Raw genomic sequence first — 23137 nt, 5'->3', positions numbered from 1 at the left:
ATAAGAAAAGGAGATCAGGACAAAGATACACTTGGAGGGAAGACCAAGTGTGGAAGACATAAGGAAAAGACAGCACAGTGAGAGAAGCCTCAGAAGAAACCAGCCCTTATGAATCTTGATCTTGAACATCTACTGTCTAAGCTACCCCATCTGTGGTACTTTGTTATGGCAGTCCTAGCACGTAAATACACTCGTGAAGGTGCATGCTCCATTTGTCCTGTGGACATTGATAGCTCTCCAAGTGTTCTAGGCTGAGAAGTGGCCACACCAGGATTGAAACCCAGATGTTCTGACTTAAACCCAGGTCTTCAACCACAATTGTGCTTTTTCTATTACAAAAACTATAATTTTCAGTATAATAGAGTACTTCAGAAAGCATTTAGGTACCAATGTAGAAGATATATACATTTAGTCTGATTGAACTACTGAGTCTAGAAAAATCTCATAATCACTCCCCTTCTGTTCTTGGCTGCAAATTGAGTCCAGCTTGGTCTACATATTGGCAGGCTTGGGCCTCAGCTGGGTAACAGGAAGAAGGCAGCCCATGAATATGGTAGGTGGGAGGACTTTGGATGGTGGCAAATACATAGAGAATTAGTTGCACATGTTTCTTTGTTAGTGTGAGAGAACTAGAAAGCATATGTTTGCTGGACAATTATAGTTAACTTCATTTTTTCATATATAGCTTAGCTTTGTTTTCAGACAAATTGTTGAAACTATTCCCATTCACAGATCCCTGAAGTATACATAGACATTTTTAAAAGTATGAGCTATGGTTTACTTATACTGATTCTCTTCAAATTAAAAATGAGGGAAATTTCTTTGAAATGGGCAAATATGAATTAAAAATGGAGTCAGAAGGCTGGGGATTTAGCTCAGTGGTTCTGCCACCTGCCTTGCAAGCACAAGGTCCAGAGTTCGATCCCTGGTACCAAAAAAAAAATATTTATAGGGCTGGGCATTTAGCTCAGTGGCGCTGTGTCTGCCTCGCAAGTGCAAGGTCCTGAGTTTGATCCCAGGTACCAAAAATTTTTTTTTATAATACCTTATATAATCTTGCAATTAAGAAAATTTAATAATAAATTCAATCAATAATACAAACATGGTTGGAAGATATAAGAAAAACGAGTGAGAAGCAGAGAAAAGGAAAAGAGGATGACATACATTTGATTCCCATTGCTGTTTAAAGAGTAAGGTACAGTGTTTCCCAAACAACTCTCCATGAAACTCTCTTCCTCCCGCCTCCCCTGGCCACTCATCTCTCAGGTCCCAATTTAAAAGTTTTACCTAGAGACAAGCCTGCCTCTTCCTCCCGGTCTTAGACTTCTCTGCTCTTCATACCCATAGCACTTATGACATCTTCGCTACAACACTCATCACATTTTCCATGCTTGTTCCTTGTCTGTTTTCCTGAGTAGAATGTGAATCCCATGAAGGCTGTGATTGGCCACATTTGCCATATTTGCTCCTGAATCACCAGCACCTGGCCAACTTCGGGGTACATAGCAGACATAAGTATTGAATGAGGAAAAAACCGAGAAGCTCAACTTTGTTTCGTATCATTAGGTCCATAGTCAGTTTATTTCTTAAGCACCTGTTGAAAGAGAAACTAAGCTCCAAGATGTCCCCTATACTTACTTTCTTTCTTTTTTTTTTTTTTTTTTGGTACTGGGGATCGAACTCCGGACCTTGTGCTTGCGAGGCAGGCGGTGGCACTACTGAGCTAAATCCTCAGCTCCTATACTTACTTTCAAGAGGTAATGAAATATCAAAAAATATTAGAATGGGCTACTTTTTCTTGATTCTTGGCATTTTTATCACTTGTGATTGGAGCTCCATGAGAGCAGGGTCATTATTTCTATTATTTTGTTATATTATCTAGAGCAGTACCTGTCATATAGCAAATTAAATGATAACATATATCGCTGGTAACAGAATCTTATCAAATAAAATACTGCTAAAACAAAAACAAAAACATGAATAACAAAGATTAAAGACCAGGATGCAAAAAAAGTCACAAATATATCAAACCTTAAATTTGGCTGTTTTCTTGGGAGCTAAAGTGTAAAGAGGTATAGTCAATTACTTTGTTGTTATCACAAAATAAAAATGAGATACAGAATTCAATAAATACAGTAATGGACAGTTTCCAAGAACATTGCTACATCCAGTGTGACAGGAGTCATACAGCTGCTGATAAAAGCAGAGGACATGGCATTAAAATGCATTTAAACCAGTCAGAGTTGGTCAAATGTATAGCCTACTGGTTTTCTAAGGGTAGAATCCTTAATGCATGTTCCTAAAATCCCCACTTTGTAGATTCTGTGTGTGTATGGGGGGGGGGTGGCTACATTTTTTAGATGCTGATTTAGATGCATATACTCAAGAACTTGTGAGGATTAAATGAAATAATCCATGTAAAATATCTAGCACATTCTAACTTTTTCAAACAAGTTTTGTCTGTTGTTTCTCATGGAAATGATCACCTAGAGAGAATTTCTCTTGTCCAAACTCAACATCATTACATCTTAGCCATTCTGCTGAACCAAATAGAAAAAAAAACACAAAACCTTCCCAGGAATGATTCTACAATCTACTTTTCCTGCTTCTGTATCTATGTGCTGGAAAAAAAATGATACTACACGTTCACATTCTTTAAAGTCACCTGAGATCTTAATACCCTTTGACTATTTGCTTGCTTATTCATGATTTACTTCTGCAATGAATACCAAAAGTTTTATTACTTTCTTCAAACTACCTATCTGAACCTCACCTACCTCTTTTCAACAGACAATTTTGCTTATATGTCATGGAGAAAATTTAAGCCTTGTTAAAAGGAAGTAGATACTGTGAGTGACTATGTTTGTTAACTTAAGTATCAGGGTTCCCAACAAAAAGAAAGGTCAATCTTTTTTTTTTGGTGCTGGGGATTGAACTCAGGACCTTGTGCTTTTGAGGCAGGCGCTGGAGCCACTGAGCTAAATCCCTGGCCCAGAAAGGTCAATCTTTAATATGCCAGTACTCTTAAAATCTCTGCCCCATCACCTCTGTTAATATCCTATTTGCTAAAGGAAATCACATGGCCAATCCTAGATTCAGAAATGTAGAGAAATAAGGTGAGCAGCACAGTCACACACAAAGGTAAATGCATATACAGATGGGAAGAATTTGTGGTCGCATCACAGCCCACCACACTCTTTTAACTGAAAGATGAAATTGCGTGCTACATGAGGAAAGATAAATCCCTGCAAAAATGTCTTTTTAAAATGCAGTGACAAGCTAGGACAAAAATCAAGAAATATATGAATTCTTACAATAGGAATATGGAACTCTAGGAAGTACATGAATACCAAAACAAGCCCTCACTTTGAAACCCTGGATACCTTAAAATCTACTTCTTTGTGGAGTAGATAACCATATACTTACATAAGATGTGAGATCTCATTTAAAATGAGACTACACCAAGACCCCAATGCACTGTATCTGTAGTTACATGTGAACAACAACAACAACAACACAAAACAGAACAAAACAAGACAAAAACAAAACCTTGCATTTCAGAAAAGGTCACCAAGGAATTTTTTCCTTATTCTGCTTTCTGTTTAGGGGAGTGTTATTTTGAAACCAATACCTGGGAATTAGGTGTATGCTATTAAAAACCCAGATAAGGGCTGCAGTTTTAGCTCAGTGGTGCTGCCACCTGCCTCAAAGCACAAGGTCCTGAGTTCGATCCCCGATACAAAACAAAAAACAACAAACAAACAAACAAACAAAAACAAAACCCAAAACCCTACATAAAATGGGCAAATAAGTGGAAAAATACAACTTATTTACACTAAAGTTACCATATATAAAGAACTTAGAAGTCATTATTCTCATCCTTACAAGAAGGAAAAATCTAAAGGAACTGAAAATCAATGATTTCATGGACCTACCAGAGGAGTGAGGTTGGAAGACCAAGTGTCACCCCTAAAGCGAGGGAGACCAGTGAGTACAGAGAAAGAACCAAGACCAGATAACCAGGAGCAGAAGCCACTGGAGTATGAACTGGTAAGAATACTTACTGGTCACTCTGATGACTTGGAAGCTGAATGTGGACTAGCATATAACTGGAATATCTGGAGAATAAAATAGGAAGTGACATCAGTAAGATGGGGAGTAGAAAGCTCCAGGTGCTTTTCCCCCGTGGAAATACGTAAGCAGCTAGAGACTAACCAAAACAACTTAACAGGTACACTGCAAATCCATCAGAAAATACAGCAACCAAGTGAATGCCCACATCCTCCTTTGTGAATGTCATCAGTTGTGTTGTCAGAGCTGCCTTGATGTCCTGAGTCAATTAAAAATGTTTACCTTTCATGGTCATTTTGACTTTAGGAAGAGGCAGAAGTTCCACAGTGCCTGATCTGTGAATAGGGTGGATGCAGACACACCAGAGTGTTTTTATGAGCTGCCTTTCTGTTGGATGGCACTCGGCAGCAGCACTCGCTGTAGATTTATTTTTTTCAATTTCCATTTTTAAATTAGTCCATGCTTGCAGTACATGATGGTTACATTCCTCTTGGGGAGATGGTACACGTACATAACACATCTTAATTCCTTCTTCACCCCTTTGCTTCCCCCTTCATTTCCTCTTCCTTCATCTCTTGGTCCCCTCCCACATTTCACTGTGTTTTTATTATCACGCTTTGTCATACAGATGATCATGAAAGAAGACTTACAGAATTGTTCCTGAAAGTGACCAGAATGATGAGTTACGGGCATTCAGAGGGGCAGTGTTTGGCGAGGGATCATCGGCACTGCGTCTTTTCCTGTGATTATTTCTTAAAACTTTAAAGATTCACTGTATATTTTGATAACATCTCATAGTGAAATTTAACAATTAAATAAATAGATGACAGATTATGGAAGCCATGTTTCTCACCTTTGAAATTTACAAACAAGTGGAAAGATTAGGTTAGAATGATCCATATGACAATGGATTAGAGATGGTGTAAATTTATGTTGAATTTATTACAGATGGAAGTGGTTATATATCAGATTTCCTTGCTGTATCAGCTCAGAGGGCCTAAAAGAAATGCCATTTAAAAGAATTGAGTACCCTAGTACTCAGATTTTGGTTTCTTCTACTATTCTCCAATAAAAGAAACCCAGGCTCCTAGGATAAATAACCAATTCAGGCACTGTTGTAGAAAAAATACAATGAGCCAGGAGCACCTTGTAGTGCCAGGAAGTAGGGAAGTGCTGAAAAAAATTTTCCAAACAAAAATTCACATTAATGGGTAAATTAAAAATAAGGGACAAGCTGGGCATGGTGGTGCACGTCTGTAATCTCAACACTCTGGAGGCTGAGGCAGGAGGATTGCTGTGAGTTTGAGGCCAGCCTGGGCTACATAGTGAATTCAAACAAAGGCCAGCCTGACCTACATAGCGAGACCCCATCAGAAAACAAAAGGACACAGGAGCCAACTGAAGAAATTCTCATAATGATCAAAGATGGAATAACTTGAGCAACACAATAAATAAATTAGTGTTGGACTGTAACCTGAAGTATGAAATAAGTATTTATGTTAATACTTATATAAATAAATGACTAAATCAAGGGGCAAGAAGAAGTAAATCCTCTGTGTAGATTCTCCTTCCTCAGGAAGGGAAACGTAAACCCCCATTCCTTAAGTGTGGACTGCACATAATGACTTTCTTTTCAGTCTGGAAAGAGGAGAAGAGTAAGTTTACTGCAGAGAAACCTGGAGCTCTCATTTGAAGGTTTCTGTCCTCCTAAATCTGTATGCTGCAAGCCTAACGCTCCAAATGGAGGTACTAGGCGGAGGGGACTTTGGGATGAGATTCCTGTCGTTATAAAGAAGGATTGTGATTAATGTCCCTAGAAAGGAGACCTCAGAGCTTGCTGTCCCGTCCTCCCTGTGAGGACATGGCTTGAAGTCTCCACCTGTGAACCAGAAAGCAGGCTCTCAGAGACAGCATCTGCTGGGGCCTTGATCTTGGCCTTCCCACCCTCCAGGTGTGTGAGAAATAAATGTATGCTGTTCAGGAGCTACTTCGGTTGTGGTATTTTGTTATAACAGCCCCAAGATACCAAGACCCCTGGCAAACAGTGTCTCAGCCAGAAGTAGCTTCCCACGGCCCTAGACAATAGAGTGAGGCGTGAAAACAAACATAAGGGTTGAGGTTCCAGGGATCTATCATCACGCCCCGTCATGTACCCTCTCCGTGATGTGGTGGAGACGGCAGTGACCTCTGCAGTCTCTCTCGCCCAAACCCAGAGTGCCAGTCTAATCACATGGAAAAAGACAAATCCCCAAAGAAGGGCAACCATCCAGCCAGCACCCCTCAAAACTGTCAGGGGCGCATGACAGCTAATACCGTGGTGTCCTGGGACAGAAAAAGCAGATTCAGTATAAGTAAGGAAATCCAAATCCATTATGGATTTTGATAGCAATGTATTACTCTGCGTTCAGTGATTGTACCAGATGTACCACATAGTATAAAATGTTCAAAACGTGGGAAGCCAGTTGCAGGTACAGGCATATAATAATGATATCCTCTTTTCTTTTTTTCTTTCTTATATTCTTTTATTGGTACATTTTAGGTATATAATACATTTACATTTATTTTTGGGTGCTTGTACCTGTACATGATGTATCTTGGTTCTAATTTTTTCCGCATTACCTGTGCGCCCTTCACCCCTAAACCCTTCCCTATTTACATACTTCATTTCCATTTTTTTTCCTCATAATTTTTCCTTTCCATTCTTTCCTTTCCCCTTCCCCTCCCACCACCCCTACCCCTTTGGACCTTTTCCTATTTCAAAGTATCAATTATTAGTTATTAATCCTTTTAGTCCTTATTTACACTCTCAGTTTCTCGCAGTAGAGAAACTATTCGGTATTTACACATGTGTGTCCTATTTATTTCACTTAAGAGTATGGCCTCAATATGCATCCATTTAGCTATAAATGTCTCTAGTTTCTCATTCTTTATGGCTGAGTAGTACTCCATTTTATAAAAAAACCATATCTTCTTTATCCAGTTTCCAGGTGATGGGCACTTGGGCTGTTTCCAAGTTTTAGCTATTACACACTGTGCCGCTATAAACATGGGTGCACATATGTCGCTGTGGTATGATTCTTTTAATTCTTTGGGGAAGATCCCCAGCAGGGGAATAGCTGGGTCAAATGGGACTTCCAGTCCTAGTTCTTTGAGGTATCTCCATACTGATTTCCACAGTGGTTGCACCAGTCTACACTCCCACCAGCAGTGGAGCAGGGTTCCTCTTTCCCCACAGCCCCGCCAGCATTTGTTATTGGTTGATTTCATGATAGCAGCCATGCTTTCTGGGGTGAGGTTATATACTCTTTTCTCCTCTGTAAATCTAAAGCTGTTCCAAAAATAAAGAAATAGAAAATAAATTTTGCTTTTACGAGATGGGGTTTTGCTGTGTTGCCCAGGCTGGCCTCACACTCCTGGGCTTGAGTGGCCCCCCCACCTCAGCCTTCTGAGTAGCTGGGACTGCAGGTACACCATGCCACCATGCCACCATGCCACCATGCCCAGAAGAAAGTAATCTTCTGATCATTAAAAATATGTGGACTGTTATCACTTTAAAAATCTCTAATCAAATATTGACCGATAGATATTTCAAACTTTCAAGTGAATAGAAAAAGAAATTCCCAACTCATTTTATAGTGAAATAAAGATGCATAGGAAAGACAAACTACAAGCCAGTCTCATTAATACAAATGCAAAAACTTTAAACAATATTTTAGTTAACTTAATTGATCAATATATTAAAAAGCAGATACAAGGCCGGGCATGTATCTCAGTGGCACAGCACCTGCCTGGCAAGTGCGAGGCCCTGAGTTCGATCCCAGCACCAAAAAATAAATTTAAAGAAGCAGCCACACACTATTATCAGGTGAGTGAGCTGGTGATGAAGCGTGTGTGAGGCTGCTGCTTCCTTGTCTGCTGCCCTGAAGTTACTAGAGGGAGACAGGGCTGTCAGACAAGAAAAGTCGGACACAAAGTGAGAAAGAACAAGGCAAACTGGAAACTGAGGACAGGCTGGTCTTGCCCTGCTTTAACTTGGAGAGCATGGACCACCTGTAGAAGGGACTGTCTCCCTGTGTGATGGAGCCACAGGTGATTCTGAAGTCGGAGAAGCTCATGGAGGAGCGGATACCAGAGAAGGAGGACGTGCAGGTCTGCCTGCCACCCCACACCAAAAAGTAACCATAGGCTTGAGCTGCAGTAACACCTCATGCCTCCAACTGCTTTCAGATGGAAAGGCTGCTGCTTCCTTTCCATTTTCTGTATCCTCTGTAATGGTCCTGTGGCCAACCTTAATGTGGGGTCATATGAAGAAAGGAATTCTGGGAAATAACATTCCTGCTGAGCTAACTTCACATCATACAAAGTTACAAAAGCTTCTCATTTATCAGCTTTGGCACCCATCAATACCTCTTTTCACCATACTTATTTCTGATTAAAGACAATAATGAAATAATGCTTCCACCTAAGATGACGGCCACTTGGTCTTAACTGAAACATGTCAATACTCCCCCACAAAAGAAAACAAAGCCATCTTTGGTTGATATTTTGTTTTTTTTCTAGATGAGTCAAACTCCTTTGATGTGCTGTAATATTGATAGGTAAGGATAAATGTTATCATCATAGATTATACTACATTGGAAGTGAAGAAAAAGGAATTGGTTAATATCTACACACATATTTATATCAAAATAAGGAAGAACTCTTTTAGTAATTACAGTCCTCATTTCTACAGGTGATCAGATGGTCAGGTGATCACAGCTGGCATTTTAAAATTTCCTTTTTCTACTGGGCAGTCAACAGTCCCAAGGTCCCTGGTAAATACTTCAGTTGGATATGGCTTCTGGCCTGACAGGATGATCCAGACATTTACTTCTAAAGTGTCCAGGCCATTAGCAGTGCTGCCTGTGTTGAACTCTTCATAATTTTCTGCTGATTTTTATCACAGGGCACAGAGCACTACGGAGAGCTCCAGGGGATCTCTGCCTTCCAGGTAGACTCCTTCTCACCCCTATTTTGTTGAAACTATTCGGTTTCTTTCTAAGCAGCGGTCAGGATCACTCCCAGCCAGTATAATAATCCCCTTCTTGTTTGTTTCACTGGCGTGAGAACCCTGGTGTATAAGATCCTTCTGTCAAGGTGACACAGGCTCACCTTTATTTAAAGGTGTAGGGGTTTGTGATCTGACTCAAGTCTAAGAATTGGTGGAAGGGTCATGACTTTGATAACAGTGCTTATTCCAGTCAAACTACCAATCACCAAACCTAAAGTTTTTTTACTTATTCAAATCAAATAAGACTTCAGTGAGCTTTCCCTTTCTGTCCACTTTCTAAGGACATCCTGATGAATGAGTCAACACCAAAGATCAATTCAGAACAGCCAAACCATTTTGTTTACCTTTTCAGTTCTGCTACCCATTGCAGTAACCACACCTCCCTTGTCTTTGGGAATTCAGTCCCACAACTTGGTCCCTGTAATTGGATTCCATTTGATGACAGTATTTCCCACTATTATTCCTGGCCTACAGGAATTCCTTTGGATAGTTTTACAATATTTTTCAGTGTCTTGTTCTGCATCTAATTTTACTCCAAATGGATGGCATAATTTTCAGTATATGGTTTATAAATAATGAAAAGATTCTAGGTGATTATGGTAATATGAACTCAGCCATATTAGGTAGAGTGTGCTCTTTAAAAAAAATAGCAGAACATAGTCCCACACAAATCTTCTTCCTTAGTGTAAGGGTTACTTATTCAGACTTAACTGGCAGGAGTTAAATTTTAAAAACCTAATACATTTTTAACATTTTATCAAATTATATTTAGTATCTTTAATGAAGATCAATATAGTACTTAATTTCTTTACACAATTCTCTGACATTCTATAATTTATTGATTGAATTCCTTGACTCCATTCTCTTGGTTTTCTGCATCTCTGACTCCTTTGGCATAAGCAGCTGAATGGCAACTGGAAGTGATTATGATGTGATGATTCCAACAAGAGTGCCACTGGTGAAAACAGATCATTCTGCTCCCAACCGCTACCCATTTTGTCCCTTTTTTCTAACACACACACACACACACACACACACACGAAGAAAAAGAAATACTTGATTCTAAACTATTAGAAATTAATGAACTTTGAATGCACTGCTTCTATCTTGCTTCTCTTGTCATTTCTGGTTTCAATTACACTACTAGATGCATCACTCTCATATCAAACATTGGAAAAGTGGAAGAAAATTGTCCCCAGACTTAAAAAAATCACCTGATTAACTCACGATTACTTTTATTATGTGGAAAGTGTACAATGTATGTAAGTATCATTCCATTTTAACAATATATCCTCTGCAAGTTTAATTTACCAGCAACTGATGATTAATAAAAATGAGGCTGTAGAATGGTTTTCCTTTTGCACTATTTGCAGAATGTCTTGAGGGGCTTTCTGATGTTTTCCATAACATAGTACCAATTATTCATAATAGACATGACTCTCGAGTAATACAGTTAAAATGGCAAGTGATTAGCTATCCCTGACTTTAGCATCTTCCAATTTTTGACCAAAATGCTTACATGAACATTGTACAATTAATTTCCACTTACTATTCATTCCCTGTTCACACAATGCTTTTTCCAAATATTATCTGCTGTTCAAGAAACTTTGAGATGCCTGTAAGTTTCTTGTGGCAGATGTAGTGAAATAATGAACTTTAATGCATTAAAAGCCAGGGGAGGATGTTCCTCATGCAAAAATAGTTGGGATGTGTTGGGCTGTAACTGGACTACAATTCCCAGAGGGCCCTGTTGGTAGGGAAAGTCAATTGCTGGACTCAAGGGCCTTTGGATAGAATCAGAGAGTGATGAAGACACCTCTGATTGAAGAGATGCATAGAAGGGACAGCAGAGCCAGGTGTGGTGGCACACTCCTATCGTCCTAGAACTCTGGGTAGCTGAGGCAGGAAGATAGAAATTTCAAGCCCAGCCTGGTCAATGTGGTCTCTTAGTGAGACCTTGTCATAAAAAAATAAAGAACTGGGGATATAGCTCAGTGAAGGCCCTAGGTTCAATTCTCAGTATAGAAAAAAAGTTTAGCAGGTGGTTGATAAAATTCTTTGAAAATGATTGCAGTTTTCATGGAATCTAGTACTTAATAACTGGCAGGATTTTCCAGTAGACCAGAGCAGGAAGCTTGATGGTAGACATCCATGAATTTCAGCTGTGGAGGCAAAAGACAAGGAGTCTCAGGACTGAGGACAGGAAATCAGGAATCTTCCAAAATTGTGGACAGAACACTGGTTGCAAAATCCAGGATGATGACATGAAGAGCTGAACCTAGTTTAACCTAGTTTTCAGGGAGTTGCTATTACAGTTATTTTGCCATTTCCTCTCACCTTTAAACCTATTCTCCTGTACAGCCATGTGTTGCTTACTGTCAGGGATGTGTTCTGAGAGGTGTATCATCAGGCAATGCTCCTGCGGTGTGAACATTTGAGAGTGTGCCTACACAAAATATGATGGCTATAGTAGTAGAAGATATAATCTGATGTCAAATACGTGGCCTGCTGTGGACTGAAAAAAGTCTTTTTGAGAGTAGGGAATCAGGGAGGATTTCCATAGGCGGGGTGGCTCTGGGGGAGGAGGGAGTTAATAACATAATCAGCAGGATGGTGACAGAATATTGTCGCGTGGGATGCTGTGGCTCTCTGACTTTCTCTGGAGGACAGGAAACTTCTGCTTTTCTTTCCAAGAGGGAGCTATATGACCACGAACACTTCTGCTTTTCCCCCCTAGCTGTTGGGACCATTTTACCAGCAGGTGAGGTTCTATTGTGTTCAAAATAAGATTCAGGCTCAACTGTGGCTTTCTTTTTCTCTTACCTCTTCTCACTCATAGATCAGTGAGAAGGCAGTGGGCTTTCCCCTAGGCCACGCAGGGGTCAGGACCTTTGCAACAGCTTTTCCAAGATTGCCTGGAAACCCACCATTCTCTCCATTGCTCTGTCCCCTTTGGTGAGTCAGGAACTCTCCCACAGGCAAGTCTGAAGGTATGCATGGACAGGGATGTAGGTCCTGTTCTCATTGGTCTAGTTTTAGTAGGGATCCTTTTTCTTGGTGGGCTGTTAGACACTTATTTGACTCAGTAATAAAGATGTTATGTGAGGTACTCACTTGTTTCCTTGTGTTTGTTTTCAGTTGGTTATAAGCTGGAGAGGGTGCGTGATTGGCATCTCATAGTTTTTAAACCATAAATGGCTACAAGTCTTCAGAAAAGCTGCAAGCATTATGATATGCTTGGTGTTTAGGTTCCTTCAAGAAGATGATGAGCTCCAGATGTTTTTACAGGGTGGGCATGGGGAGAAGAACTTAAATGCACTTCGGGAAGTAAAAACATGGTCTCCTAACCAGCTGTTCACGTTCTGCAACTAGATGTAGACTTCCACCTCATAGCTTAACAGCTCCAATGCAGGGCTTGGGGAAATGGGGAAGCAGGTATTTTCTATCCTTACTAAATTTCAGGGTTACCCTATGTTAGCATAGCCGATATCTTCATATGAAAGGGATTGTCTTTCACCTTTCCTCACTGCAAAGAGACTTTGGCGTACAGTTCTAAGACTGATCTGGATTAATATTTCCTCAATGTTTTTTATGTTTCCAAAGGCTTTACTTTTTGGCAAATGTTTCTATACTTGCCCTGTATTTGTTTTACCTCCTATTTCTAGTCTCAACCCCTAGTCTTTTTCTTTTTTTTGGTACCGGGGATCGAACTCAGGTCCTTGCAGTTGCGAGGCAGGCGGTGGAACCACTGAGCTAAATCCTGGCCCCCCTAGTCCTTTCTTTTATTAATCAAACACAATGGGAATGAATATATGTACGTATATTATGTATTTCTCAATTTGCCAAAATGTAATTAGAATTATCTTTGTATGTATCAGAATTTAAAACAGGAATTAAAAACTAAAATAAAGGATTCAATTTCTGCAAAAATCATATCTTATTGTCTTATTGTCCTATTGTTTTTTTTCTTATTGTCCTATTGTCAATGAAACAAAGTGAAGAATCTATATATCACATGTTTATACATTACATAAATATTGCATATTTCATCACAGACAGAATATTAGATCTTGGAAGCCCAGTGGAGGTCAGATATAAAATCGAACTTAATATTTGTGCAAAATGAGAGCTAGATTATCTAATTGGTTCTCAAAATTTTCTGGCTTTTTCGCAGATTCAAATATGGACATTTAAAAAAACCTAGATATTCAGTTAACTTCTTCAGACTTTCTGGAGAACATTTTCATTTTTAATTTGCATGTTTGTCCCCATGTAGCCAAAGCCTTTATTCTCTTTAACAAGAAACTATGAGCTAACTAAAAACAGGAAGTGAAGAAATGAAAAATTGGCATTGAGTGTCAAATGTCAGTAGAGTGTCTGCAATCTGGGAGCCCCATAGAGGAAATCATTACTAATAGCTTTTTCTTCTTGGAGGTTGCATGGTTTTGGTAATGATGACTCAGGAGCCTCACCAACTTATCCATGATTCAATGTTGCTTGTGGAAAATGTGGGTGATTTTTAAGCTTTGCCAACTGAGTGTTTATAGTATTTTCTGGGAAAGGTGTGTTTTGCTTAGGTAGCAACATTAGGAAAAGGGGGGAAGGATTTCCTTCTGCCATTTTCAAAATGAATTTGATGGCTCCTTACCCCATGATCTTTAAATGTTTTGCTAGTCTCATTACATCAGAGATCATATATCATCTTATTGTTAAAACAGATTCTGAAACAAAACAAAAAAACAGCACATAAGATCTACATCCTTCAGGAAACCTCCAGGGAATAGCTAAATTTACTATTCAAATGAAGTTTCAGAACTTTGAATACTTTAAGAAACATTTGAAGTTATTTTTGTTATTTATTTCTGTATACCTTTTGAGTTTCCTTGGTATTTACTTACAATCTTTGCCTCTAGCAGGCAGTTGTGGATTTGGGTCTTGGACCAGTTCCTTGGAGTTGCATGATCTTGGGATCATCTGTACCTCAGGAACAGAAACGGCGCCTAACTCATGGGATTGTTGAGAAGGTTGATTGACATAAAGATATAGAAGCACTTAGTGTAGTGTCTGGTACAGTGACTGCTATTCAATGCCTACAGTAATTATTATCTGTCCGGGTTACTTTTCCATGTAGACTGGAAGGTGAGGTGGGAAGAGTGTGGAGTCTGGAGAGAGCCAGTTTTGAGGTCCATTTCCGAGTCTGCTAATCACTGCTCTGTATGGCATCTTGAGAATTTCAATGAACTCTTTCAGCCACCACTTCTTTATTCCTGAAATGAATATACAGCCATACTATCCAGTTCACTGGGTTGTCGTCATGTTTATTACGTCCCTTTCTGCCCACTGATTATCAACAAGTTAACATCTAGGATGTCTCTTCCAAGGATAATGCCAAGCACGAGGACTAACAGGAAGTTTCAAAAAAATAAACACGTGTTCTCCATCACTGGCGAGGAGAGCATCTAACAAAATCAAGCCAACCGCGCACAATGAATTGCTGATGATACATGCAAATTAAAGTGGCTCTCTCATCCGTGCCCATTTATATTCTTTCCAGTGTGGATGCGGAGAAATTTTCAATGAGAGCCTTTTAAAAACAATTTCCGGATTTTTTTTGCAAGTCAGCAGATTTCCAAAGCCCAACTAAAATACAGGCTGATTAAAGACCCTAGAAAAACTGGAACTGTCACAAACTGCTCAGTGGCCAGTGCCACAGAAACTGGTGGAAAACGAACCTCTTCTTTCTAATCAAGGGCAGAGACGACATCTGTGACTCCAGCAGAGGTAAAACGGGAAGGCGTCAAGTTGCTTGGACCGGGATCAGAAGCGGGGTAAAAGGAATCCTTCTTCCAGTCGCGACATGGAGGATTTTCCTCCAGCCTCGCGACGCCCTCAAGCTTCGGGTCAGGCCTGCAGAACCCCAGCCCTCAGAGGGTTAAACCTCCCGCAAGGAGGCTGGAGAAGGGAGGGTCCCTGAGCTCGGAAGGGAGAGCCTTCCGAGCCCGCCCCGCCCAGGCCCCGCCCCCTCCGGCCCCGCCCTCACCGTCGGCCCCGCCCCCGCCCCCTCGCCCTCGGCCCCGCCCCGCCCACCCTGCGCTGTCCGCGCCGCACCTGCCCGCGCGCACACGCCCCCCGCGCGCCCGGCCTCTGAAGCGCCGCCGTCGCCACCCTTGGCACGCGCCCGCCCGCCGCGGCTCTCCAGCTCCGCCCGGCCTCGGCGCGGCCGCCGCCGCGCTCCTCCCCGCCGCGGGCCGCGGACGCCGCCGCGTAGCCGCCGAGCCCGCCCGGTGCGGAAGCTGAGGAGAGCCCGGGCCAGGCGGGTGGGCCGCCGCGAGCGGTCTAGGCGCGCGGGTCCCAGTGAGCATCGCCCCAGCCTGCGCGGCCCCTCAGCCCCTCGCGCGCCCCAGGCCCCCGCCCTCCCGGGTCGAGGCCGCGGGATCCCGGGCAGCGGCTGTCGGGGCGCGGCGGGTCCCCGGGCCGGCCCCGCAGACATGCACTACTCCCCATTGTAGGAGCTGCGCCCCGGACCGCGGCATCGCCCGGAGCCCAGAGCCCCGGCGCGATTCAGGGTGGGGCGGGCAGAAGGGCCCTGATTTTGGGGAGTGGGGGTGGCGGGAGGAGGACCTGGGCCGGGAGAGCACTCTGGGGGGGGGTTCGCCGCGAGACTATGGGGAAGGACCAGGAGCTGCTGGAAGCTGCTCGCACTGGAAATGTGGCTCTGGTGGAGAAACTCCTGTCTGGCAGGAAAGGAGGGATCCTGGGCGGTGGATCCGGACCCCTGCCCCTGTCTAATCTGCTAAGGTAAGGACGGCCCGGGCCGGGGGTGGCAGGCACACCTCGCTGTGCGTTGTGATGGATACGTCCTCCTCCTCCGCCTCCTCCTCACGGGTATTGCACCTGGTGGCTGCCAGCGATTCATTCTTAAATTAGTAGGAAAACAGGCTGTGTGTGGAGAGGCGGCAGGAGCATCCCAGTCGGATTGATGCCGAATCTTTGAGTGATTTTAAAATAGCCTTCTATCAATGCGTCAACCAGCTACTTTTCTCCGAGCTGTGGTGCAGAACTTGTGCGTGCACTAGTGTGTCTTGAAGAAAACAGTCGTTCCACCCGCTTTCCATCCCTGTTTGTTATATATTTGCAGCCTCGAAGCCAGCCTTTTTTTTGGTCTATTTAAATGAAATTGGCAGAGAAGCTACTGTATTGAGTGCATGCAATTACTCTACTGAAGCCACAGCCTTCGGTTGCTGCTACCTTTTCTTGCAGAAGGCATTTGCTGTGCTGTGGGGTTTGATCCCACAAAAGGAAGGAAGTAGACCTACTGAGATGTCATCAGTTCAGGGAGTGTAAAACTTGCTGAGGTAGCCCCAGCAGCAGTTTCCCTGAGCATTGCTCAGTGAAACTTGGTTATGCCTCACGATGCAGGAAGCCAGGTCGGGATTGGAATACTGTGTATGGAACACAGTAGAGGGCTTTTAATGTGAAGATGTTGCAGGTGACAGGAATATTGCGTGCAGAATCTTTCTAGGATGACATTTAAAAAAAGTCAGGGTCTTTATTTAGCAAGCAGTACCTGGGAAATAGGAGTGTTGATTTGTATCCTCGAGAAACTGTTGTCTTAAAAGTTGAATTGATGGACAAATGATAACAACTGGGAGAGAGGAAGCCTGAGAGGAGCATTCACTAGTTTCTGAAATCATAACCAGTTCATCCAGGATATTTTTGGAGGCATCAGCCAACATTTATCTTCACCTTAAAACCTCTCTTAGGCAGTCCAGCTACACTTCTAAAATTTTAAAAAGCCCAAGTGATTTTCTTGGTTTTACAAAATAATTCCTGTTCTGTTCTTGGAAAGAGCTTGGTACAAACTTTTGAGTGATGATACTGTGTTCTTTACATAGATTCTCATAGATGTAGTGGTCAGACAGTGTGTTTAATTATAGTGCTGGCTAACAGGGAAAATGAAGTTTATATTACAGTGAGATAAATTATTTGGAAAATGGATGATGGCGTTTTAAAAGCCCCATATCTTATCATATATATTGTCTGCCAGTGACATTTTATTGGAACAACAGTTCACTTTCGAACAGTTAATATTTATGAGACATTTTTCTTTTTATAATTTTTTTTATTTTTTAATTTTTTTGTACTGGGGATTGACCTCGGGTCCTTGTGCTTGCACAGCAGGCAGCGAAACCACTGAGCTAAATCCCCGGCCCCTATAAGACATTTTTCAATTGATCTTAGAAATGATGCTTTTGTATTCTTTTGTTAAATATTTTTACTTTCGAACCCAAGTAGGCAATGTGTACAAATTCTGACTACATTTACATAATTGCCCTTAGCCACCGATAATTTATAGAAAAGAAGTTTATCTAGTTACAGTATTAAGTTACAGGTGAAATAAATACATTTGCCAGGGGATCCACTAATTGTAAAAATGATTGTGGCTAGAAATCTCTAAGCTGAAAGAAGTTCCTCAAAATACGTAGTTCCTTTGGAAAAATACTAAAGAATTCTCTGAGAACAGTGAGCACTTCAGTTAATTTCATTGAGATGAATGATATTTTGAAAACAGTCTGTGACAGAACTCAAAGGCAAGCGTCTTTTAAACACTATTCAGTTGTGCCATTTATAATAAAAGAATAAATGTCAAATCTTAGGAATAAAATGTCAATTATTTAATGTTAGTAAACACTAAAGTACCAAAATTGTGACCCACAGTGTGCACCTCAAATGGGAGGTTTTCTTTTTTGTTGGTTTTGTCAGAGGTAGCAGTAATACTGTACAAAAAAAAAAAAAATGCATGTGGAAAGCAATCAGACTAAAAGACATGTTCATTAGAGTAGTTTGAACAAAGTTGTAAAAGTCACAAAACCAGTTACCTTTAAACTTGCGTTTATCTCACACTGCATAAACAGCTAACACAGTATCTTTGAAGAAATAAGAATTGAAATTGTATTCTTTGGTTGAATCTCCATAAAGTGAAATTTCTAAGAAAGCATATTTTTTTAGTTGTCACTTTATTCCACAAATGAGTGTCATCAGAAATTTATATCATAATGGAAAATGTGCTCCCCTTGCCCATCTGACATAATGACACTGAAATATTTTAATATTTCAGAGTGAATTGTGGGATACATTGGGTACTTTTTCCCATTTGCTTTATTACTTGTGTGATATAGTAGTAGTGTTAGGCCCTGTGCTAAATGCTTATATGTATCATCTGATTCAATTGTTACATCAGCCTTAAGAGGTTGAGCCTCATTTCACAGATGAAGGACTAGGCAGATAGGAAGATTAATAACCTGCTCAAGGTTACTTAGTAATGCTAAGGATTTGAAATTCAGTCATTCAGGTTTGCTTTACTGGATCTTAAGTCTTATTCATGAATCTGTTTTAGTCACAAAAGTTTAAGGGTATGTGGCCAGTTTAGATAGTCCAATTTGAACATTTTTTGCTGTGAAAAATGATTGAATTTAAAAATCGTTAATTTTCTATTAAAAATATCTCTTGACTGTGCTTTTGAGGGATCCCCAGATAGGAACTTTTCAGAAGATGCTCTTGATAACTTATTATCTACTAGGTGAGCAGGAGCTATGTGATTGGGAATCAGGTATGCTTGGGTGGTATTGCAGTTTTCAGTAAAAGTAAGAGTGGCCTTGAATAAACACAAAACTATCTCTAAGTCATTTCTGTAGAGTGGAAATAATAGTAGTACCTACCACACTGGTTGTTGTGAGGATTAAATGAAGTATAAAGCAATAAATGCAAGGCATTGAGCACATAGGTGTTCCTCATTAGTGTCGGTGTGTCTTGCATATCTCTAAAGCACGTGGCATTCAGATTCAATTTGTTAAGGCCTTAATTAAGATTTGTTTTATATTAGACTAGGAATAAATTTCTTTAATAAGTTTCCATTAGAATCATGGCATCTTCAAACAGAAATGGGCCTTCAGTCCAACTTCTCAACTAATGTAGGAATTGCATCTCTTTCCAGTTAGCTATTCGAGCCCTGTTTAATTTTCCAACTAGATCCATTTCATTTTTTTGGACACAGGTAGTTATTATTTTTTTACATTTTTTTATTGAGTTGAAAATCACCTTTCTATAACTTCTAGGAATCGGCCAAGGTTGATTGTGAGGGTTAATATAAAGTAGTCAAATTCATCCGCAAGGGTGGTTATTCAGTTCTTTGGGGGAACCTTTGCATAAAGGTTCTATTTTTTTCCCATGGGAAGAACTGTCACTTTCCATAACTGCTATGTGGTAGTAGGGCATAGGTGTTAAGAGCTCAAGTTTTCATACTTTGTACTACTCACTTTTTCCTTCTTTCCGTATTCTCAAACTTTGCAGTGACCTTCTTAAAATAAAAGTAATGGAGAATGAACACTATGCATTAGATGCCAGTTGACCAGTGATCAACATAATGGTGCTTGATATACTATTGAATAATTATCATTTAAAAAAATCACAACAGATTGCAAGAAACATTCATAGTATGATCTTATTTTATAGGAAAAAATAAGTGTGAACATTTATAATGCACATTAAGGAGTCTGGAATGATAAAACAAACTGGAGATCATGTTCACCTTTCAGTGGTAGGATTGTGGGTGATCTTTATTTTCTTTGCCTGCATTTTTCTACAATAAACATTTATAATTAAAATAAAATGGTAGCTATTAAAACATGATACAATGAGATTATTGTCTCTTTATTATTGATTTAAGGCCTTCCTACAGTCAAGATTTTCTGAGCCATGAAATGATGTTGGCTTACACTGAGCATATGGTCAATTAAAACTTTCAGGTATTTTTTTTTTTCAATGATCTGTGAAGCCGTAATTCTCCCATTTGGTACTTGTAAGAGTCTTGGCTGAACTTAAGTCATTCCTGTTACATTTAGTCTTATTTGTTTTAGTCTGTATTTGTAATCTATGTAGTTTTTTTTTGACTCTTGAATCTGTCTTTCAGCATATTAACTTCTGTTCCCTGCATCATCTGTAGATTAAGTAGGCATGTTTCCTGTAAGTAGAGTTTGACACACATAGTATACCCCTGAAGAATCTCTCTTCAGCTTAATATCAATTTAAAAGTGATAGTCTTTATGCATAGCATTTCTTCCTGTCTTAGAGCCACTTAATAGAACTATCAATCAGCTACTTCTCTCCATAGCTATGAGAACATTGTGAGGTATTTTATCCATTGCCTTTCTTAAATTTATGCTGTGCCCTGTTTGTGGTATTCCTTTAATCTCTCTCTTTAGTAGTAAGTCTATAAATTCCACCAAAATCAGGCTGCCTTATTATAGCTTGTTTCTGGTATTGAGCCATTGATAATTCCTAGTTTTGATGAAAATTTCTTCTACCCTCTTGCCTCTAATTCTTCTGGGTCTGGATGGACACTTAACACTCAATTAGAGCAGCTAAGTGTCTCTTATGATCACTCTATTTGGAGTTGCAGTACTCTTATTTGTTTTTCCTTTCTAGTTTGAAAATAATTCATAATAAGGAAGACAGAAGCAAAATAGAAATTGGGAAGACTCAGATTCTTGGCATTGTTAGCATAGGAAATTCTTTTATGGTTTGAATTTTACATTGCCAGAACTTAAGGCTACATTAGTGAACTATTGTTCCTCCATTCTTTTTTTCAAACTTAGCTTAGATGATTAGTATTTTTTCCTGGAAAAGTATATGTTTCTTTTTTTGTGTTTGCTTTCAGTTATGTCCCTCAGCAGCCGCTTTTGTCTTTAAGGAAACCAGAGCTCATCAGAGTACTCAAACTGAGTTGTCCCCTTCCTCTTTTTCCTCCAGATTATATGAGAGATTTCATTTCATTTAAGTTTCATCTTTCATGAGACAGGTGCACAACCTTTTAATACCTTTTCCTTTGTCACAGTTACCTTTTATTCTAAATAATAATCATTCCTATTTAAAATTTTTTTACTGACTCTAGTACTAAGAATTATTTGTATTTTAATAAAGCAATAAACATTTGTTAATGCCTTAGATTTATTTGATTTTCTTAATGCTTCAAAGAGTTGAGTACTGCAAAAACTATATTTAGTAAATTCTTGTTGAAAATAAATGATCCAAGGATCTTAAGATCCCCCTGTGAAAAAGTAGTACAATAAGAAATAGGGGGAAATTATCATCTGGTTACCAAAGACACAGACTAGGGAGCTTATAAATTTTTCAGATTTAGGATTCAACTCCTGAAGTTTTTGGTGGTAACAAAGACATAAGAGGCAACTAGGAAGTACCATGATTTTCACAACTATTAGGGCAGTTGTGGTTATTGGAACTTTTTCTAAGAAACTTATAGGGAAGCTGCATTTGGTTAAATGGAATAAATCACAAGTGGAGCAGTTAAGCTTCGTGAAAATGTTGTATCTATAAAAATAGTCAAGTTGCAAGTGGGTTATCTATTTTAGATAGTAGTGATGTTTGAAGCAGTGATTGCACCATTGTGTTCAGGGAGCTGTGTCTGCCAGAGTGAATGGTGCCAGCTGCATGATGGGAGGTAAGGGGAGAGGAAGGGAATTCTGGTATTATCTTCTTTCCGTTCCAAGCAGGGCTTGGAGCTCCCTCTTCAAAACTGTGAGAGTGTTGTGTGCAATGACGCGGACAGCCAGCCAGTGACTACTGCTCATCATGTCCATTCTTACATTGGACAGTTCCTCCTCTGCGTATCAGTGATTTCTCATTGTGGATAGAGGGGTGGAGTGAATCTTCACTGACACTAAGGCAGAAGTGTACAATATTCAGCAGTCTGGCTACTGATGTTAGCAGTGTAGCTTCTCGGGTGACAGGAAAAGTTTGGTTAGTTCAGTTGTACAGTGAAATAATGTATTATGCATTTGAGGTAATTTTTAGAAAAGTCTTTCAAAGAGTCTATTATAGAATATTCTTCCTGAGTATTTAACTAGAAATAGAAGCTGACCGTAATGCAAATCAAAGGTTAGAAAAGACAAATTTCAGCCTATGGAGCCTGCAGGTATTTAATATTAGAAGCAATTTTAGCATGTTTTCAGTCTGGACATATTGCAGAATGGTTTTAGTTAATTAAAATATGTTGAGTTTTGATTACTCATCATATGTTAATATGAGTGAATATTTTATAGTTGAAAAAATAGGAATTCACACAGAAGACTCATCTGTGTTTCACTTCTCCCTTGTGTGTGATGACAAGGTCGTGCAGGCCTCAGGGAAGGCAGTTTGCCAGTTGGAAACCCAGTGGATTTCCTTGTGTAGTACAGATCTAGACACTCTTCCTAGGTTCTGGTTGCCTTCTTTTATATCGGCAAATGAATTTTACATTTGAGTTAAATCTGGGTGAGGCTTGAAATTGATTTTTTAAGGGTGCCTCAAAAATATTGTAAAAGAATGAATTTTGTTTCCTTCAGTTTCTTTTACTACAGTGTACAAAGAGAGTTAATTTCTCAATCTGTTTTTCATGAATAGTGCTTTCTTATTACATGGCACATCTTCATAGATCTCACTATGAAATGGAACTTTGACTCATGCTGTAGAGTTATTTCGATTCTGTTGTGCTGTAGGAGTGGCTTTATTTAAAATGGTTAATTCTAGTTAAAGCAGCTGAAACAATTGCTTGACCAAATTGGATCATGTTTTGACTGATAAACAGTCAACTTCATTTTCTGCTGCCTGCCTGATTTTTCTGTTCCACATTTCCTTTAACCTCCCACTCAAATCTCTTTTTGTAGAAAAAGATACCTCTAGTTTTTTCTAATTACTACAAGTTCACCCTGGCCATAGTTTTTGTGCCAGCTGCCCGTTTCCTTAAGGAAAGCAGATGTTGTGTGAGGAGTTCGTGTGGAATGGATTGTATAGTGAGCAGTAGGCTAAGAGCAAATACTGGACCTTCAAAATTGAGCAGTCTGCGGAGTTTGCTTTCAGTATCTAGTTTCTTGCCTTCCACAATGGTAATTTTTAACCTAACCCCATGGACCCAGTGCCTACCATTTTTCCTGTCCTGTCTGTACCCTGCCACCAAAAACT

At 40.0% G+C, this 23137-nt stretch overlaps 1 protein-coding gene and 1 long non-coding RNA gene across 23 annotated transcripts in view; one reads left to right on the top strand and one right to left on the bottom strand.

The window, feature by feature from the left end:
• LOC147823601 (uncharacterized) overlaps positions 1 to 23137 on the bottom strand; it is a 107169-nt gene that overhangs the window by 2101 nt on the left and 81931 nt on the right. The window contains exons 2-3 of one of the 2 annotated variants that reach the window (XR_015443642.1): positions 4065 to 4118; positions 1288 to 1594 (exon numbers count right to left, since the gene is read on the bottom strand). This is a non-coding gene — a long non-coding RNA (uncharacterized LOC147823601). The remainder of the gene's footprint in view (positions 1 to 1287; positions 1595 to 4064; positions 4119 to 23137) is intronic. The other variant, XR_015443644.1, reaches the window with a different exon arrangement.
• The window catches only part of Anks1b (ankyrin repeat and sterile alpha motif domain containing 1B), a 1083815-nt gene continuing 1076166 nt past the window's right edge, over positions 15489 to 23137 (top strand). For 17 of the 21 annotated variants that reach the window (XM_087192828.1, XM_087192829.1, XM_087192827.1 and 14 more), the window contains exon 1: positions 15721 to 15919. In XM_087192828.1, coding sequence (XP_087048954.1) covers positions 15786 to 15919 — 134 coding nt within the window. In that variant the 5' untranslated portion in view covers positions 15721 to 15785. Of the gene's footprint in view, positions 15920 to 23137 lie in introns of all 21 variants that reach the window. The other 4 variants (XM_087192833.1, XM_087192825.1, XM_087192834.1 and 1 more) reach the window with 3 other exon arrangements.

This window comes from Heterocephalus glaber, unplaced genomic scaffold (assembly GCF_053883595.1).
Source record: "Heterocephalus glaber isolate CG9 unplaced genomic scaffold, H.glaber_assembly_v1.0 deba00001572, whole genome shotgun sequence".
Taxonomy (NCBI): domain Eukaryota; kingdom Metazoa; phylum Chordata; class Mammalia; order Rodentia; family Bathyergidae; genus Heterocephalus; species Heterocephalus glaber.
This window is presented reverse-complemented; position numbering and strand designations above follow the sequence as displayed.